At 45.2% G+C, this 18,672-nt stretch overlaps 1 protein-coding gene across 1 annotated transcript; it reads left to right on the top strand.

The window, feature by feature from the left end:
- The first annotated feature begins 13,399 nt into the window (after positions 1-13,399).
- POP4 (POP4 homolog, ribonuclease P/MRP subunit) lies at positions 13,400-16,386 on the top strand. Its single transcript, XM_005143286.3, has 6 exons — positions 13,400-13,545; positions 13,876-14,099; positions 14,676-14,753; positions 14,975-15,036; positions 15,368-15,469; positions 15,955-16,386. The coding sequence occupies exons 1-6, from the start codon at positions 13,450-13,452 to the stop codon at positions 16,089-16,091; spliced, it is 699 nt and encodes a 232-aa protein (XP_005143343.3). The 5' UTR covers positions 13,400-13,449; the 3' UTR covers positions 16,092-16,386.
- The last annotated feature ends 2,286 nt before the right edge of the window (positions 16,387-18,672 follow it).

Below are 18,672 nucleotides of genomic sequence, written 5' to 3'. Positions count from 1 at the left end.
TGGTTTTAGACCCTGTTTCTAAACCCAGCAATGTCTGCTGAGTGCAGATGGGTGTTACTGAAAATGGAGCCAGTGGGGAAGAAAGATCTGTGGTTCAGCTCTGCAGCAGTGACAACCCAGAGTTTAGCACTGAGCAGAATGGGGCTTCTGAGGATCCACACAAGTGTCAATGAATGGATTGAAGTCTCCTGGTTTTCCTCTTGATGGCTGCCAGCCTTTTAATTACAGCAATTACGGACAGTCCAAGCAAAGCACAGTTACAGTAAGAGTCAACTTGCACAGTGCTGCAGGGTTCATTAATGGATTTCTGTATTTGTTGCCTATAGATGTGGCTTCCTGTTACTGTTAAAGTGTTTCTTAAACCCCATCTGTAGTTTAATACCAATTAAATGACCACGATCTTAATACCTCAAGAATGCTTACAGTTCAATTTTATTTCAATCTACTTTTCCAGTAAGGTATTTTTGGATGTACTCTGAGGAAGGCAAAGGGACTGTGAAGGTATTTCACCTTTTTTCTATTCCATTACCAGATCTGCCAGAAACTTTAATTGCTCTCTTTGTTATTACCCTTGAAACAGGAAACAAGAGGTAAGACTTTAGGAATGCTATACAGGGTGAACAAACAGATGACCACACAAAATGGGTTCTTAGTTTTGGATTTACTTGTCATTTTCCTTGAAAATCTGAAGCACTTGATTTAGGGTTTTTTTCCCCTAGAATAGGAATTCTTTATTACTAAATATTTTCCAGGCTTATAAGTTACTCTAACCCACTGAGTGTCATGACTCATTTTGACTTTAGGGTGATCTACACATATCTAGGCAGGTGATGATATTTAGGCTGCCAGATGAAATCAACTGTTTTGGCAAAAATCAGTAGGATAGTTCTGATTTCAAAGTGCTGTGGGTTTTGTTATAGCTTTTAATGTCTTTTTTTTTTGTTTGCTTGTTTTTGTTTAACAGAGTAGCTCCACATTCATAGTCTATGGCAAACATGAGCTTTAGCTCTAGCTTCCCATGGCAGAGTCTCTTTTTAATGCATATGCTGCAGTTTATTTACTCACTGTTTGGGACAGTTGTACTTTAGTGCTTCCAGAGTTGTCAGAGTTGGTCCAAGTGACTGATACCTGTCACTATGTCATCAATCAACTGTCGCTTCAGTTTTAGAAACACGTCTAAATGTCTCCCATGGGGACAGCTTCTGACTGCTGGGATGGGTGTGAGGAAGGCTGGTGTCAGCACTTTGACACCTGCCTTGGTTTGCCTCATCCTCCCCCTTGCAGCACAGGGGCTGCCATGACACAGACAGGAGCAGCCTGGCCAGACACCAGTGAAGGGGCTGGTAACTCCGTTTCCCTGTGGGACACATGTCCTCCCATGGCCCTAGGCTGGGGGACAGTCTGTGCTCTGACACACACTCAGACCACTGTCCCTCAGTGCCTGGAGCAGCATCACTGACGGGGTGATGAGGGCTCTGCTCCCCTGCTTCCTGGGATCCCCTTTGAAAGCCCCGACAGCAGACACAGGGGCAGCAGTGTCATGGTCCCAGAACAGCGGCCAGGGCAGCTCTGGATGCTCTTGCTCAGTGTCCCAGCACACAGCTCAGCCTCACATGCTCTGCTCCAGCAGGACAGTGGGGACAAGGGGAAGCCACCCATGGGTTCCTGAAGGGAACCCTCATGTGACTCAGGATTTAAAAGCCTGCTTTCCCAGTGAAGCTAACCTTGTGGGTGTCCAACAGGAATAAGGATGGTGTTGAAACACCCCACAGTGTTCCACTGAACCTACATTGCTCTGAGCTCTGGAAAGCTGCAGGACCTCGTCAGGGTGCCTTGCCACAGCTAAGCCAAGTGGTGTGGGAGCCCAAGCACTTGCCTGGGAATGTTAATAAACCTTTGCACAAGGACATGGTGTGCACACCTAAATCCAGGCCAGGCCAAGGAATAATGGTTCTGAGCAAGGATCTGGACCAAATCATGTCTGTCAGTGATACCTGTTACCCTGAGGGGAATGCCAGACTCAATAAAATGTGCAGGAAAAGCTAAAGGCAAAAAAATCAAATGAGGTTACTAAAACATACAGTTTGATTAAGGAAACATCAGGTACTTTATGACCTTTACCAAATACACTCACGTTTGTGATTAAGTTATGGTAATGCAGTGGAAGACAGTAAAAATACAACCATTCAGTGCTACAAATAATGATCATAGTGTAATCCATTTACAGAGCGCTTGGATATTTGTAGTATAGCGGTATAAGAGTCTCAAGTTAGTTAAATGCACAGCAAGCTGCTACTTGCAATCTTGGTTAAAATGAACCTCAGCTTATGGATAAGTCTCTGGTTGAGCAAATGATTTTGTATCCAAGTGAGCCGAGTCCACTGAAGTGGGCAGCAGACTCCTCATGCAGTGAAATACTGTAATCATTAGTAATGCTATTTCAGCCTCCATAGAAGTGAGGGTTTGATAAGACAGAACAGCACAACTGTGCACAGCCCCATGCACTGACCCTGCTGTGGGTTTGCTGATGCAGCTGCCTTGCAGTGTTTCAGCATGCAGAGAGTCAGGAGGAGGGCTCCCCTTGCTGCTGCCAGCACTGGGGCTCAAACCCAAGCAAACAGCAGTTAACACCCACCAGGCACCTGCCAAGAGCTGAACTGTAACATGATTTAATAAACCCAGCTTGCCGTAGTGTCAAATGTGAGAGGATGAACTTTCTGCAGTATTTCTCTAGAACATAAAATCTCTTTATTAACCCAAGAGTTAATTATATTGAGACCAGAGAGGTCTTATGCTACTTATGTCAGACTAAAGCATTTCACTAAAGCAAACCAGCTCAAATGCAAATGTGTGCAGCTGTGCTGGGTTCAGAAAGTGTTCATCAGCCTGGTCATAAATGTGCATGGAGATGTCACCCAGATTCAGGCACACCACCTGGGTAACCCTGACCTTGCCACTGCTGGGTTTTGGAGCAGAGCAGCACCAGAGAGAGCACTGCTCATGTCCAGAGCCCCAGATATGGCACATGTTCACACACTGTGTTCCCCTTCAGGCAGCTGCTGCTGGTGTTTACAGGGCTTGGGAAGGGTTGTTGTTTACAGCTGGGAATGTGACTGTAAACTGGTGAGGGAAGAAGGGAGGCAGCCACAGGGATGCTGACCTGGATGTTGCACACCCCTCCTGCCATGGAGAGCAGGAGACAGAGGAGCTGCCATCATGCTGAAGCCATTTACTGTTCAGCAACTCTTCACATTCCCAAAACAGCCAGATGGAGCTCAGGGAGACAGGTGAACAAGCAGGAACAGCAGGATTTGCCACTGCTTGAAGTTTCCCTCTGCTATGAAACAAGCTTTTCTCAATGGAGAAAAAGGGTATGTCACTGATAATGATTTTCACCATGCATCCCTCGCTAACTGGGGTGCATGCTTACCAAGTACATTATTTGAGTGCTACCCAGCCTGAGGGTTTAAAGAAAAGCTTAACTCTGCCTGCAACGTGGAGATCACTGATGTGACACCTGCATATCAGCAGGCTGGAAGCAACCTCCTGCAGTGGGTGCACACTCTGACTGCAGTTTAACTTCTGTCCACAGCCCTGCCTGTGTGGTTCAGCACTTACTCGATGGCCAAAAAGGCATTAAGGAGTCACAATGCACAGTTTATTTCAGGAGGAAATACTGCAACAGCCCAGGTGACTGTCACACATGCATTAAGAAAACCAGGACACAGCAGACCAGATTTAGTTTAGCTACAGTACAAGTAGTGAAGTAGTAGTAGTGAAGCAATACTGACCCCAGCTACTAGATGCTGACACCTGGCTTTACTGCGTAACAGAGATTAGGTTTCTCTGGTTTGTTTCCTCCGTGTCTCTTTATATGTATTTCAAGTATATAGTATATATTTAGTATGCAGATGTTTAAGAAAAAACCCCAACATTTTAGGGAGAAAAGTGCCCTTCAAGCCGAGCAGCACAATCCATGGGCTCATGAAATAGCAACTGCAAGTGGAAACAAGCCCCTGCAGTGCAACCCCTTCACTTTGCTATATTGCAATGTATTTTCTGAGCCTGGTTTGTGTGACCCTGCCAGTATCTAAATTGGTTGTTGAAGTTTCTCTGCTTTTCTCTTATTATAATGTAATTTATGGGATGCTGAAAGCCTGCAAGTTACTTGTACTTGACTGACATTTGAGAGTCAAAAAAAGGCTGTGTGTACTTGACTGAGATTAAAATTGGTAGACTGCATCTAGCTGTGTCCTGCTATCAAAGTGCAGGATTGGAAGACTTCCATTAAATTGTTATTTTCAGTTATTACGAGCTCCTAAATCAGTTCATACAATTCCTTTCCCATAATGAATGCACTGCATTGTAAGCCTAAATGCCATATTTTCTACTGATCTATTTCCACAACCTGTTTAGTGAAATAATTAAAATGATTTACAAGGCTGACCCAGTATCTCAGTGGTTTAGTAAATCATGTGCCTTGTGGGAGGCTCAGAGAGTTTTAAACCCGCAGCTCCCAGCAGCAGCAGGACTCTGCTGCTGCAACACATCCTGGGCTGCACCTTCTGGTGCATACAAAGCCAGGCTTCAAAGCGCTTCCTTCCAGTGCTCAGGCGGAACAAGGGATCCAGCTCTGATCTGCTCCTTCATCACCCCTGTTCAATGCACAAACACTTCTTGGTGCTACCAAGATGGAGCAGAACTTGAGCTGCAGCCTACAGGTAACCTGTCTTCACTTGAACGTCTTCAGCTTGAACACCCCTGTTTCCCATCCCCAAAATTCACCCCACATTATCTGTGAGGGCAGCAAAAGATGGCAGCAACTGTGGAGTTTAGTATTTTTCCATGCAAGACAATGTGGGAAATGATTCTCTCTAGTTTCTTCTGGTTAGTTTAACTCATAAGAGGACAACTATAAACACTATCTCTGTTTAAAGGCCAAGGTTATGGAAGGGCTCTGTAGGATCCAGTTGTGTCAGAACATACACTAAGGTATGCCCCAAAGTCTCTTAGAATCTCTAGAAGTCCCTTTGGTGGTCTCAGAGGGCCACATGCAATTCCTCAGGCAAAAGGGGGCATCATTTAGATGATCTATCTCCCTAGCACAGGAGCCCTCCTGTAATGATACAGCCCCTCACAACCCCTCCATATCTCACACAGCTCTGCAGGCAAACACACAGTCTGATACAGACAGAACTCAAAAAACACTCCTATGTATCTTCCTAGCTCACCCCTTCCACAGACAGGGAGCCCCTGGAGCAGGGTCACAGACACTACAGCAGTGCTGGGAGGAGGCACAGCAGCCAGTCCCTGTAGCAGGAGTGGGAAGAGCAAATAATACTTACAGTACTGCTATGAAAAGCTGCCAGTGATGCTCTTTTCCCATGAAAAATGTGCATTCTGACAGCTGCAGTGTGGAACACAAAGTATTGAGCTGACTTCTGTGGGATGAGGGCAATGGCTGCAGAGTGCAGCCAGGATCAGCCTCACCAGCCCCACAGGGAGGACACCCCTGGAGACACACGGTGGGCAAGGAGGTCACAGACCTCCATCCACACGAAGGACAGAGCCCATCGCTCTAAAGTCCATCAGCATCTGAGACACCATTTATAGTGTCTGCAGTTACAACCCCTGAGCAAGGCCTGACCTTGCTTTCAGCATCTGCTGCACTTTTATAGTTCTATTCTTTTGCATAATTATACAAAGAAAAGGAAAATGTCCTATAAAAAGTTAAATATTTGCAGAGAGCTGCTGGGTGCACTTTGCTGCAGATGTTATTACCCTCCTTCCCTGACCCTAACCTGCCACCACTTCTGCTTTGATTCAAATGGACCTGTAATTTCACAATATGAATTCAGCTGGAACTACTATTTTTCTTAAGTGAACTTTAGCAGGGCACCAAGTGCTCCAGGCTCTGAAAACGAACACATCTTGTGGATGTTCCAAAGCATGTGTCTGAGATTCAAAAAGGAGTGTTGGTAAGTGAGCTGTAATCACACTGAAGGGCAAGCAAATATTCCTCCTCTAAGGCAGGAAACAACAAAGGGAAATCCGCTTTGCTTCTGCTGCCTCAATGCTAGTAATTTACAGATCAGAAGACTTCTTTAGAAAGAAGCCTGCTGTGCTACAGTGTGTGTTTCAGAGCTGAAATACCTATAGTCGTGCCTTTAATGCCACACCTCAGGTATAAATCAGGGCCTTACCTCTACAAGCACCATGCACCCAGCAGGAGCTCATGCTGCCCGCAGCAGAGGGGCTGTGTGGAGGCACACACCAGCTGCAAGCCCTGACAACCCCAGTCCCCAAGGCACAGCGTTAACAGCATCCATCCTCCAACACAGGCAGCTGCATGCACGGGAGCTCGGCGGCTGTGACCCATGACTGAAACTGGACACAACTGGACTTCAGAGAGGGACCATAACAAACACACTCTGCTCATGCACACAGTGGGTAACAGTCCCCTCACCACTTCCCACACCAGGCAACAATCCCCCACTTTGGCATCTGCTCAGCCTCAGAATCGGTTTCTGCCAGAACATGACAGCCACAAACCAGGCAGGGGCAGCTCTGTCAGGGTAGGTCATTAACAGGGTACTGAGCAGAGACTTGCTCACTGTGCCAACCCAGACGGCATGTGAGGTTCTGTTAGTGCTGCCCTGCACCTCCCCTCTGCACCCACCAAAGCCCTTTTGATTACTGTGGTCTCAGATACCCACTGTGAGTGTAACCCACCACTGCAGCACTCCTAATTCCACACTCAGGTAACTCTTAGAAATCCTTTAACCCACATCAACACTGAGCAACTCAAGATATTTGCTAACTAGGGCTCTGTACGAACTGAGCTGTGGCAAAGCAGAGGATCCCCTGGCAGCTGCCTGCAAACGTGGTTCAGGCCAGTTTTAAGTGTGTGACCAGTTAATTCTGTTTAGACGATCTGCTTTTCTTTCTCACCCACTATTTCGTGTTTAAGAAGGTGCTTCATACCATTTGAACTCATCACTGGCAGGATGAAAGTTCCTCCTCCTCCTTCCCCTGATGTTTTGTTCCACTGCAAAATGTATAAATTAATTTTATGCTAAAATTAACATACATTGCTGAGGCAAATGAACCGGCATCTCCATGTATACCTATTAGCTTCCAGCATCTCCTGAGAGGGGCTTTATTTAATTACCAGCCTGAGAGGCTAGCTCACTCCAGAACTGCAGCCACATTTATTACAGTTATCTCCTCGGACACCTGCCTCTCTGCTGTTTATCAGATTTCCACTGGAGATGGATAAAATATTTCCTATTGCACCAGGTTATTGTTTCTTTAGGAGGTACTCACTGGAGCACTGATCTCAAATAGGGTTTTTCTGGTTGGCTTTGGATGGGTTGGGCTTTTTTCACACAATTATCAAAGCAATCCAGCAGCATTAAGCCCCTCATGGCCCCACCACATCCTGGCAGCTCAGAAGGAATCACAGTACAGAAGGGGAGCTGAAAGCCTGAACACCCTGCACAGACAGACCTTGCCTGCAGTGGGAGCCAAGAAAACACTCAGCTGCTGTGACTTCTTTTCATCCTCCCATGTATGAAAACAGCAAGTGGCAAAGCCAAGAGACTCCCAAGCACATGGCTCAGTGCCCTTCATTGCAGTCCAGCCACAGGGATCTGCCCGAATCCCTCGTGATGGTTTGGGCCACACTTTACATGATAACGATGCCTCTATAACTGGGTCATGTAGACACAATTACAGAAAATGCTGCCTACTGCATTACCAACAATCACAGCCAGTGTTAATGGTGCCAAGTAACCTAAGTGACCAGGCAGGTAAAGCAGCTCTTAGCTCCTCTGCAGGACAATGCTAGTCAGGTGTAGACTGTAGCCATGGGCTCCTTCAGCCCAGCTTCAACAGAGTAAGAGTTTCCACTTGTTTTCCTCTGGGTTCCACGACCTGAATGTGTACAGACACATTCAAACCAGTGGGACCTGATGCTCCAGGGTGCCTCAGCAGACAAGGTCTTTATGTGTGTGCACTCAGCAACACATCTCTTTGGAGATGCATGAGCTGACTCCTACTGAAGAGAACAGCTCAGTCCTTTTAGCCTACACATGTTACTAAGAGTGTGGCAGGAACAGGGCATGCTGATAGCGATGCCTTTGAGAAAGATGAGTCATTACAGAGGAAAAATGAGGAAGTGTATTTGTTTAATTAATGAACCTTTTCAACTTCCTTGGGAGTTCACCCAGTTCACAACTCCAGGCATGTTTGGCATGAAGCACTGGCTGGATGCAAGCAGTGCAGGAGGCAGCAGAGCTGCAGACACTGCTCCTCCATGAGTGAGAGCCCCTTAGCCAGAGCATGCGGCATCCCCAGGTCTTCAGCACCTGCTGGGAATGGAGTGAAAGATGCTGTAATGAAACACACACTTTTAACAGGAGCCTTGTGTGAAACGTGTCTCTTCCCTCCTGTCACCTCAGTCCTAGTCAACACTGCTTCATCTCACACCAGAGCCCCAAGGTGGAGATACACACAAACCCCTTGTCTATGTCATGTTGATGTCCAAGATAACTGGGGTTTGAGCCCAAAAGCTCTTGATATGTATTATTTTTAAATGCTAATGAATTATGCTAATTGTATGTAGTTTAACCAAAACCAAATTAAATACATTCTACTGGTTGGTCTGCTGTAACTCCAGTGACTATTATTACTCCATAATTTATCATTTTTAATACTCAGTTTGCATCACACGTGACTATCACGAATCAATGCTAGTTTTACTTTAAAATAAAATATTCAACAAGATCTAAATGTGATTCAAAGCACAGCAACAGTAATGGCTGCGAGATAGACTGATGGAATAATACATGAATGCAGAATGCTGCTATTAATTAGTAAATACAAGCTGTTCAGAGGAGCAGCAGTGGCTGCTGCCCTGAGGTGGGTTTGGATCATATGTGATCTCAGCATGCCAGGGAACCAAATGTCTGCTGCCAAAGCCTCAGCTTGTGGACTCCCCATTACTGTTTTACAGAGAGAGTGGTGGGGTTTCTTAGCATTGCTCTGCATGGCGAGGCTGGGCAGCTCTGGTTTGCAGCAGTTATCTCCAGGTATTCCAGGGTCCCTCCTATTTTTAGTATTTAAAGAAGGACATAGCTTCTTATTTTGATGTAAGATTGTTCTGGTATTTAGAAGAGCGCCCTCCTAAATTCATAGGGAAATTGAACTTCTTCAAAATACTCTTTCCACTGATAATTGTACTGTGGTGCAGAAGAGGCTGGGGGATGGTGGAACTGGATACCTGTATGCAGAAAACAGCTGCAAACAAGCAAATTTCTTCCAAAACAGGAAACCATTTTAAAGCTTTATTATTATTTTTAGACTTGAAGCAGGCAGGAGCAGGTACAGAGAACACAAGCAGGAGCCTGTGGCTGCGACCCCAGTCTCGGGCTGCCCTCTAGTGAGATCAGCCTCTGCAACGGGTGCTTCAGCCAGCCTCCCAGAACAGCTCCGTCTTTGTTTTAAACCTCGGCTTTTAAATCCTTGACATATTTTTCTGGAAGCATTTTGGGATTATTATTTGCGTTCTGATTTCTGTGCCACTGGGATTTCTGGGCTGGATTTCTGAGCACTTTCTGTTTTCCTTGCACACAGAAAAGCCAGTCTCTAACTTACCCTGAGGTGGTACCTGCAATCTGAGGTAAAAGGAGCCAGGACTCCAAGGATAATACAATGGAAAGAGCAGTTAGTCAGCTGGGGGGTAAGACAACACACGGGATGGACACCTGGAGATACTCATCTCATCACAACCCATGAGTTATAAACGAGCTGAAAAAGCAGAAAAACTTACAGAAAAAGGGGGGGAAAAAACCACTCAAGGAAAACAGAGTACATCAAAAGATTACACTCATTAATGAAACACAGCCATATAAAAGCCGTCAGCCAAGCCCATAATGCAAGAGTCTGAGCTTCCAAACATCACACCTGCAAACTTCCCCCTAGCAAACCTACACTGACATGAGAATTCAGGCTGCTAACACCAAATACTCCATCAACCTGCCTTGCTAATGACAGCTCTGCCCCATGACCCTTTCCTAGACCGGTTTCTGCAGGGAGCCACGAGTACCGGATCCCTGGAAGCACAAGGCACGTTCCACACTAGCACCACCCGGGAGCTGGACAGTGGAGCCAGGGGGAACTGGGGCATGCAGGGTACGGGCAGCAACAGGGCACAGGAAACATGGGCATAGAGAACCCAGGCCAAAAGATGTCAGCAGAGGGAGGAAAAGGCAAAAGTGATGGTGAGATGCAGGCAGGAGGTGGAGGGGCAGCCATGGGACCTACACAGGCTGGCTGCATGTAGGAAAGGGGCTGGCAGTTGCATTAGCAGCTGGATATTTGGATAGACGGAATCAGTTCAGAAGAGCTTAAATGGAAATCACTTTCACCAATACAGGTATCTCTAAGGACCACATTTAGCTGCTAATAAAATGTGGCCAAAAGGAATAAACTGTATTGATCTTGAGAGCTCACATGCTTGCTGAGACAGAAGGACGGTATTTATTCCTTGTACCAGTGACAATCTGCAAAGGTTAACTGTGATTATAGCCCAGTCACTTTTTACACACATCAGTTCACTTCTCATACTTTTGCTCATCTCTCTTCAGTTCACAATGACTCTTTGTAAAAAAACCCACTGGTCTTCTATTCTTGTGTCACACAAATATCCTTGATTGTGGTTTTATTACCTTTAATTATCTCTGCTCAGTCTGCATCTTGCCTTTCAGCTCTCTCTGAGTGCCAACAAAGCTCTTTCTGTAACCGCTCCCACGCTGGCGTGCACAGGGTGCTCTCCCCATCCCAGTCCTTCAGCAGTGCCTCAGTGCAGCAACACAGCCCCCTGGTGCTTATGGTCAGATCGCTTAGCGCTGGGCTTGTGCTTGGTTAGGGGTTTCAGATTGTCTTTAGAAAGCAATAAATAAAGCCGTACATAGATTTAACAGACTAAGAAACGCCAGTGTTGGCACCAATAGGTTGGTATTAATAATATATATTAGGGACTTACATCACTATAAACCTATTTCAAGGTGATTTACTTGAAGTAAAATGTTTGAGAAGTCTCAGGGACTAAGACATGCAGAGCAGTTGATGCTGCACATTTGGAAATCTGCATTATAATTATTTTGTTTAAATATTTCCACTTCATTTTCTATTCTCATTTTACCCATATCTCCTCATTTCTGAGCCTTCTTTTTCTTACTTACAAATTGTCTTTGCCTATTCACTGGTTTCTCAGTTTCTTTGTCTATTCTTTTCCAAGTTTATTTGATGGAACTCTGACCTCCTGATGCAGAGCCTTCTTGCTGGGACACACACTTAATGCACTCACCTCACTCCCTCAGACATTACATCTGAAGATAAATTGGGAAATGAAGATGCAGAGCTGTTGGAAGAGACTGGTTTCCCCAGGCACCAGTTTAGCCTGGATCATTGGATTTACAATACCAGCACCGCCAACACTGATTTGACTATTAATCCCTGAAGTGCCCTAGGAATTGCAGCATAAATCCAGTGAAGGAGCACTCATATGGCCCTAAAGACCCATAGCACTTATCCTGGTACTCCATTCATGAAAACTGATGGGTTTTTAGTAGCAATGACAACTCAAGGAGTCCACGCTTTGTAAAACCAGAGATCAGCTTGCTGTGGCATATACTTAACTGCCAGGAGGTCTGTGCTACAAACCAGCTGGTGTTCACACTTAATACCCTGCAGAGACTGGCCCTTTCTCTACACACATGCAGAGATCCACAATTTCATTCCCTGATAGGGATCACTTTAGTGCCTTTGTGTTTCACAGCAGCACTCAAAAAACCGTTTCCTATACCCTGAGTAACTTGCTCCCTAAGTATCCTTCACCAAACAGTGATAATTACCTGCTCAGCCAATAGGCCTCCATGACGTGAATAAAAACCCCTTCTGTATTTGGAGAACCATCATGTATGAGCAGGTGGCAGCCTGGGTTGGGACTAGGCTGGCAAGGAAAAGGAACTGTCTGCTCTGGTTTCAAGGTACCTCTGTTGTTGTACAGTGAGTGAGACTTTGACCTACCCCAGGACAGAGGCAGTGAGATGTCAGAGGCAGTAAACTCCACAGACAGCAGCATCTCCCTGATTATTGACCTTTGTTGCTAGAAACATGAGGACAGATTTTACACAAAGATACAAATCAATACTCACAGACTTGTCTACTCCAACTGTATGTGACCCTACTGAAGAGGTGGGTGACTACAGGAAATGAGGTGGCCTACATGACAGAAGGTATGACTGGCAAGACTTCTAACTGAAGTAACTGAGTTACCTGGTGCTCAGCTTACTCTCCCAGTCAGAGATTTTTTAGTATAAAAGGGATCAATAATAGCCAGATTTCAGTTTGTAAGACTCTCTTTGATGGCTGAAAAATGTTAATTTTGCATCACAAGCTCTACTGAAATAAACCTGTGACTTGAATAATAATAGTAACATTACGTTCAGACATGTAACAAAAATTAAAGGTATTGAAGGTATCAAATTGTCCCTATCTAGCTTAATTTAAATGGCTAATCTAACAACCTACACTGGCCACAGCTTTCCCCTCTGCAGAACCTCACGGCTGGGATAATCAATGTCACTTCCCTGATTTACATGTGGATTTCGGTCTCAGTGGTGGTTTCCCTCTAAACCCAAGCCTAGCACAGCTTATGATTTATGAGAGACACCGAGCTCCTGGGGATCCTGTTGTCAGCGTTAAACAACCCAGAAACACGGCTGCTTGTGGGGGCTCCTCTTCCTGGGGCACCTTAAACACAGAAGCCTCTGAAATCTGAGGTTAAGGATTTACTGCCCGAACCAGCAGCGGAGCTGGTACCAAACTGGTATTTATTCTGATACTCCATGTACCACAAACTGTCTATAAAAGGCTTTCAGCAGCAGAATCAGTTCCTTCCCTGCCCCCTCACACCCACACTCCTGCACTGGCTCCTGTTTGCTAACAAAGCTTTGACTTCCCTTCCTTTCTGTCCTATGGGACTGCCACAGTCATCCTCAAGTCCAAGGGAACGCGCTGGGCTCACCGTGCCCAAGGCCTCCTGTGGGCACACACAGCCCAGCCTGAGGCGCTGGACGTGCGCTGTGCGGCGGCGCTTGTTCCATCCCTGAGCTCCGGCAGCGCCAGCAGCGCCTGAGCCGGGAACGGGACCGGGGCAGGCCTGGGCTGAGGGGTCGGCACCGCCGGGCCCCGCTGGGAGGAGCGGACACCGCGGACACTGCGGACACCGAGGACACCGGGGACACTGCGGCCACTGCGGACACCGCGGACACCGAGGACACCGAGGACACGGCGGACAGCGCGGCCGCCCCGTCGAGCGGCTCTCCACGCGTCGCCTCTGTAATCGTCACCACCCGCGCCGGAAGCGCCGCAGCCGCCGCCATGGAGGGTGAGTCCCTGACGGGCTGCACCGGCCCGCTGGCACCGGAGCTGTACCGGCGGCTGCGGCCCCAGGACACCGGGGAGCTGCGCCTCCAGGTACCGCCGCCGGGGGGTCCGGGACCGGTGGGGTCCGGGGTCCGGGAGCGGCGCGGTCGCTGCGGCCGTTGCGAGGCGGGCCCTGCTCCTGGCGCACGGAGCCGCATAGAAACCGTGTTGGACACTGACGGTACCGGTTGTCTCCCCTGGCCGGGGCCCCGGACGCGTTATGACAGCGGCGTGGGGTAACGCGGCTGGTGTGAGCTGGGGTGCAGCAGGGTGCAGCATGTGAGCGTTCTGCGGTAGCGGTTCCTGTGTGTAACTCCCGTTTCTGTGGTGTTTGAATGAAAAAACTTTCACATTTTAAAGTCTCTTCTAAAATATCTTCAGCCTCAGAGCTCAGAAGAGGCCAAAGAGTTTGTAAATGCCTTCCTGAAGCTTAGCATGCCGAAAAAGAAAGATAATGCTATCCAGGACATGCTGACTCGGAAAGCTGTGGTTCTTGAGCATTACGCCAAGAAAAAGACCAAGCAAAAGAGGAAGAAAACCAAAGGTTTTACTGCCAAGCAGAGGCGAGAAATGCGTCTTTTTGAAATTGAACCCAAGCAGCAAAGGTAAGAGCTTAACTATTTCCTTTGTGTAACAGTATATCAATAGTATATAAAAGCAGCAGCACACTCGGCCAGGTACTAGCCCTTCAGTATGTATAGTCAGTGTGACTTCTGTCCTGTCTGTGCAGTTGGTAAATTCACTTCTCCACCTGGTCTCTCTCCTTTTATGTACCCAACCATAACAAGATCAGACCCAAATACAATCACCCCTGATTTCAGGTTTTCATTAGACTGCCTATGACCAGACACCCAAAACTCTGCAATCAGGTTCCTCAAACCACAGACTAAAATACCAGCTGTTGTAATGACCAGTGGGGAAAGGACTGAGTAGGAATCTCCTCAAACCTTAGATACAGTCTGATCCTCTAAAACACATCACCATTCTGGGCTGACAGCAAGGAACGTGGTTTGTGCTTTTTTATAAAGCAACTCTATTGTTTAGAGCAGATTATGAAAGCAGATTACAAAACTTAACAAAAGGTAGTCTTAAATATGTTGTAAATATGGATTATTTCAGTAAAAAGCCAAAAGGGGTTTTGATCATTAAGTTCTTGTGTAATACTTTGTCTTTTACTACAGGTATGCCATCTTTCTACCACTACATCAGCTCTGGAAACAGTATATCAGAGACCTGTGCCATGGCCTTAAGCCAGAATCGTAAGTTGAGGTATTTGTGGGTGGGTATGTTTGGGTCCTGAGTTAGTAGATATTTCCAGGTTTACTGAACTACTGCTTGAAACACAACAGTTACTTGATAAGGTTATGTACTATTTCTGTGAGGTTTACAAAACATGACTGTGACTACTAAAATCATGCTCAAAGCTAACTTTCCATATAACTTTCTTTTCCTCTCCTCTGATCCAACCCTCTTCTTCAAGGCAACCATATATTGTGCAGGGCAAACTGCTCAAAGCTGATCTCCATGGAGCAATCATTACAGGTATTCCATTTAGTTTCTTTTACAAAATCATCTGGAGTTGAGTAGACACTCCTGTGTTTCAGATGCTTAAATTCGTTCAGTGTCATTCACTCTAGAATGAAATAGTTGAAATTCCCTGTGGAGAGATTCTTTCTCTACTATGCAATGCTAATTACTTTTCAACTGCTCTCAAAACCCATGTTGTTAGCTGCAAACATTAACTGCAGATTTTACTAATTACAGTAAAATGGCATTATTTCAGAATATTGTTAACCAGTTTTTAAAATCACAGGTAGAAGAGAAAATAAAGCATCTGAAATTTTCAAATAAACACATATTTCTGTTCTTTCAGTCACAAAATCAAAATGCCCCTCTTATGTGGGGATAACGGGAATCGTTCTACAGGAATTTAAACGTGTGTTCAAAATTATCACCAAAGAGGACAAATTAAAAGGTACGTAAGATTTTTTTCAGTGCTTTTCACAATTTGAATGATCAGAACTTTTTAAAACCCACTATTTCATCTTACACCTCTGAGTACATTGTTTTATATCAGTGTGTTTAGCTTTTCCGAGTCCCAAAGCTTAACCCAGTAACAACCCAGTAGCTTACACGAAAGTATCTCAGAATTGAGCAGTTCTTAAAAAGGTATTTTCGGTGAACCCAACATGGTCATTCACATGGCTCATTCATCTGCTTCACATTAGATATTCCTTGCAACATTGCTTGCTCCTAAAAGAGAACTTTAGTAATTGCAGTTTAAAAACTTAGAGGGTTTGGTTATATTTTCTTTTTTTGCCAGAGCATGAACTCCTTAAAACGAGCAAAACTCAAGTCTGTGAATATATGTGAATAATATCCCTGAGTACTTCTGTATATTTTCATAACAAAGATGTACAGTTGTCCACTCTTGTTAATTTCTTTTCTTTTACTTTTCAGTTGTTCCCAAATTTAACAATGTATTTAGTTTTGAGATTGATGGATTCATTTCCTACATCTATGGAAACAAGTTCCAGCTTAGAGCAAGTGAGCGATCTGCAAAAAAATTCAAGTTCAGAGGATCTATTGACCTCTGACTTCATGGAAAATCAGAAGTATTACTAGAAAGGTCTCCTGGTTTCCTGCGGTTTAAAGACCAGGTTTTCTGGCAGACTGAAAATGGAATAGCTATGTGAAGTATTTCTAAAGCATTTCTGCTTACTGAAGAATGACTAGTGTTGGTTGTCTTTAAAGCAGTCTCTCAGACTTTTGGAATCTGAATGTTTTATTATTTGTATATAACATTCTGCTTTTTATTAAACTTTTATGATTAGTGTCAAATACCTGACTTATGTTTCAATTTATAATAATAAATTTGCACAATAAAAATCATATCCTGTAACTGGTGAATGTTAGTATTGCTTTCTGTGTAAACTGGACTTTATCTACCTGTTAAATAAAGTGCTGACAGCTCTCATTGTCATCACTCCTGGGCCATCTTTAACATAGAATCATAGAATGGTTTGGGTTGGAAAGGACCTTAAGATCATCTAGTTCCAACCCCCCTGCCATGGGCAGGGACACCTCACACTAAACCGTATCACCCAAGGCTCTGTCCAGCCTGGCCTTGAACAGTGCCAGGGATGGAGCATTTACAACTTCCCTGGGCAACCCATTCCAGTGCCTCACCACACTTACAGTACTTTCTCCTTATATGCAGTCTAAACTTCTCCTGTTTAAGTTTGAGCCCATTACCCCTTGCCCTGTCACTACAGTCCGTAATGAATAGCCCTTCCCCAGCATCCCTGTAGGCCCCCTTCAAATCATAGAATCATAGAATAGTCAGGATTGGAAAGGACCTCAAGATCATCCAGTTCCAACCCCCCTGCCATGGGCAGGGACACCTCACACTAAACCATATCACCCAAGGCTCTGTCCAACCTAGCCTTGAATACTGCCAGGGATGGAGCATTCACAACCTCCCTGGGCAACCCATTCCAGTGCCTCAGCACCCTCACAGGAAAGAATTTCTTCCTTATATCCAGTCCGAACCTCTCCTGTTTCAGTTTCAACCCATTACCCCTTGTCCTATCACTACAGTCCCTAATGAAGAGTCCCTCCCCAGCATCCCTGTAGGCCCCCTTCAGATACTGGAAGCTGCTATGAGGTCTCCACGCAGCCTTCTCTTCTCCAGGCTGAACAGCCCCAACTTTCTCAGCCTGTCTTCATACAGGAGGTGCTCCAGTCCCTGATCATCCTTGTGGCCTCCTCTGGACTTGTTCCAACAGTTCCATGTCCTTTTTATGTTGAGGACACCAGAACTGCACACAATGCTCCAGGTGAGGTCTCATGAGAGCAGAGTAGAGGGGCAGGATCACCTCCTTCAACCTGCTGGTCAGGCTCCTTTTGATGCAGCCCAGGATACAGTTGCTTTCTGGGCTGTAACCACACACTGCAGCTGGCTCATGTTCAGTTTCTCATCGACCAACACCCCCAAGTCCTTCTCCTTGGGCTGCTCTGAATCTCTTTTCTGCCCAACCTGTAGCTGTGCCTGGGATTGCTCCAACCCAGGTGTAGGACCTTGCACTTGGCATGGTTAAACTTCATGAGGCTGGCATCATCCCACCTCCCAATATTTTTGCCTGGTATGTGTAAGTAGGTTGTTTCAACTGATAGCTTTCACCTTCAATTTCTTCTTTGTAGTTAATATTGCTACAGGTAATACAAACAAGCATACAGAGACATGTTTTCTAAGTAATAAAATGTTCTGGTCACCTTATTATTCCTGCTGCAGTCACTCACACTTTCCCACTGAATACCACTGGATGGCTAATTCCCAGCTCTGATGTTTATGATCCTCCTGGCTTGTACCTATTACACTCAGAAGGTTGACACTGCTGGAACAGCTGCATGCAGCTGATCAGATATACACAGAAATACTCTAAAATACTGTGAAGAGCCCAGCTCAGACCCATTTGAGTGATGATAAGCAGACATAAGCCAGCCTTGCAAACTTGCCTCACAGCTGTAGCTTATTACAGAAACACTTTTTGTGAGGCAATCGTCAAGGTACTTGACATTTCTGTTATGAGACCCTATTTGAAGGTTATATATGAGAGATTAGAACAGCTATAAAAATCAAAATGAGATTTAAAACTTTACATTAACATTCTTTAAGCAAATCTCTGCAGAAAAAGCTGAAAGTTTACTTGTTCCACTTGTTATTTTAGGTCTCTGTTGTTACATTATTCTCAGTCTAGATCCTTATACACTCCACATCACAGTACCAAGTAATCTCTTTTCTCAGCTACATTTTCAGAATGGCAGTTCAGAGCTAGGATAACTTATTTATTTGTTTCTCAAAAATACAAACTTCCAAGAAGGGTTTTTAAATCTTTAAGGTCCTTTAGAAAACCTAAGGCTTACCCAAAGAACAGTAACATCTTCTGGTTTTGAACAATGACTTTAAAAAAAAAAAAACAAAATGAATTATTAATATGAACAGCTTGAGTAATCAAGTTCAATTAAGTATGTGCAGTATGTACTAAAACAACATTCACTGTGTGGTGAAGTAATAAAGTAGGTTTATTTTCTTTAGACTTCTGACAGTCTACCTCAAGAGAACCATTCACTCCTACTTCTATCCAGGTAGCACTTCCATGAAGGTGTATCATGAAT

Source organism: Melopsittacus undulatus, chromosome Z, assembly GCF_012275295.1.
Source record: "Melopsittacus undulatus isolate bMelUnd1 chromosome Z, bMelUnd1.mat.Z, whole genome shotgun sequence".
NCBI lineage: Eukaryota > Metazoa > Chordata > Aves > Psittaciformes > Psittaculidae > Melopsittacus > Melopsittacus undulatus.
The sequence above is the reverse complement of the archived record's forward strand: the minus strand, read 5'-3'. Positions and strand labels throughout refer to the sequence as shown.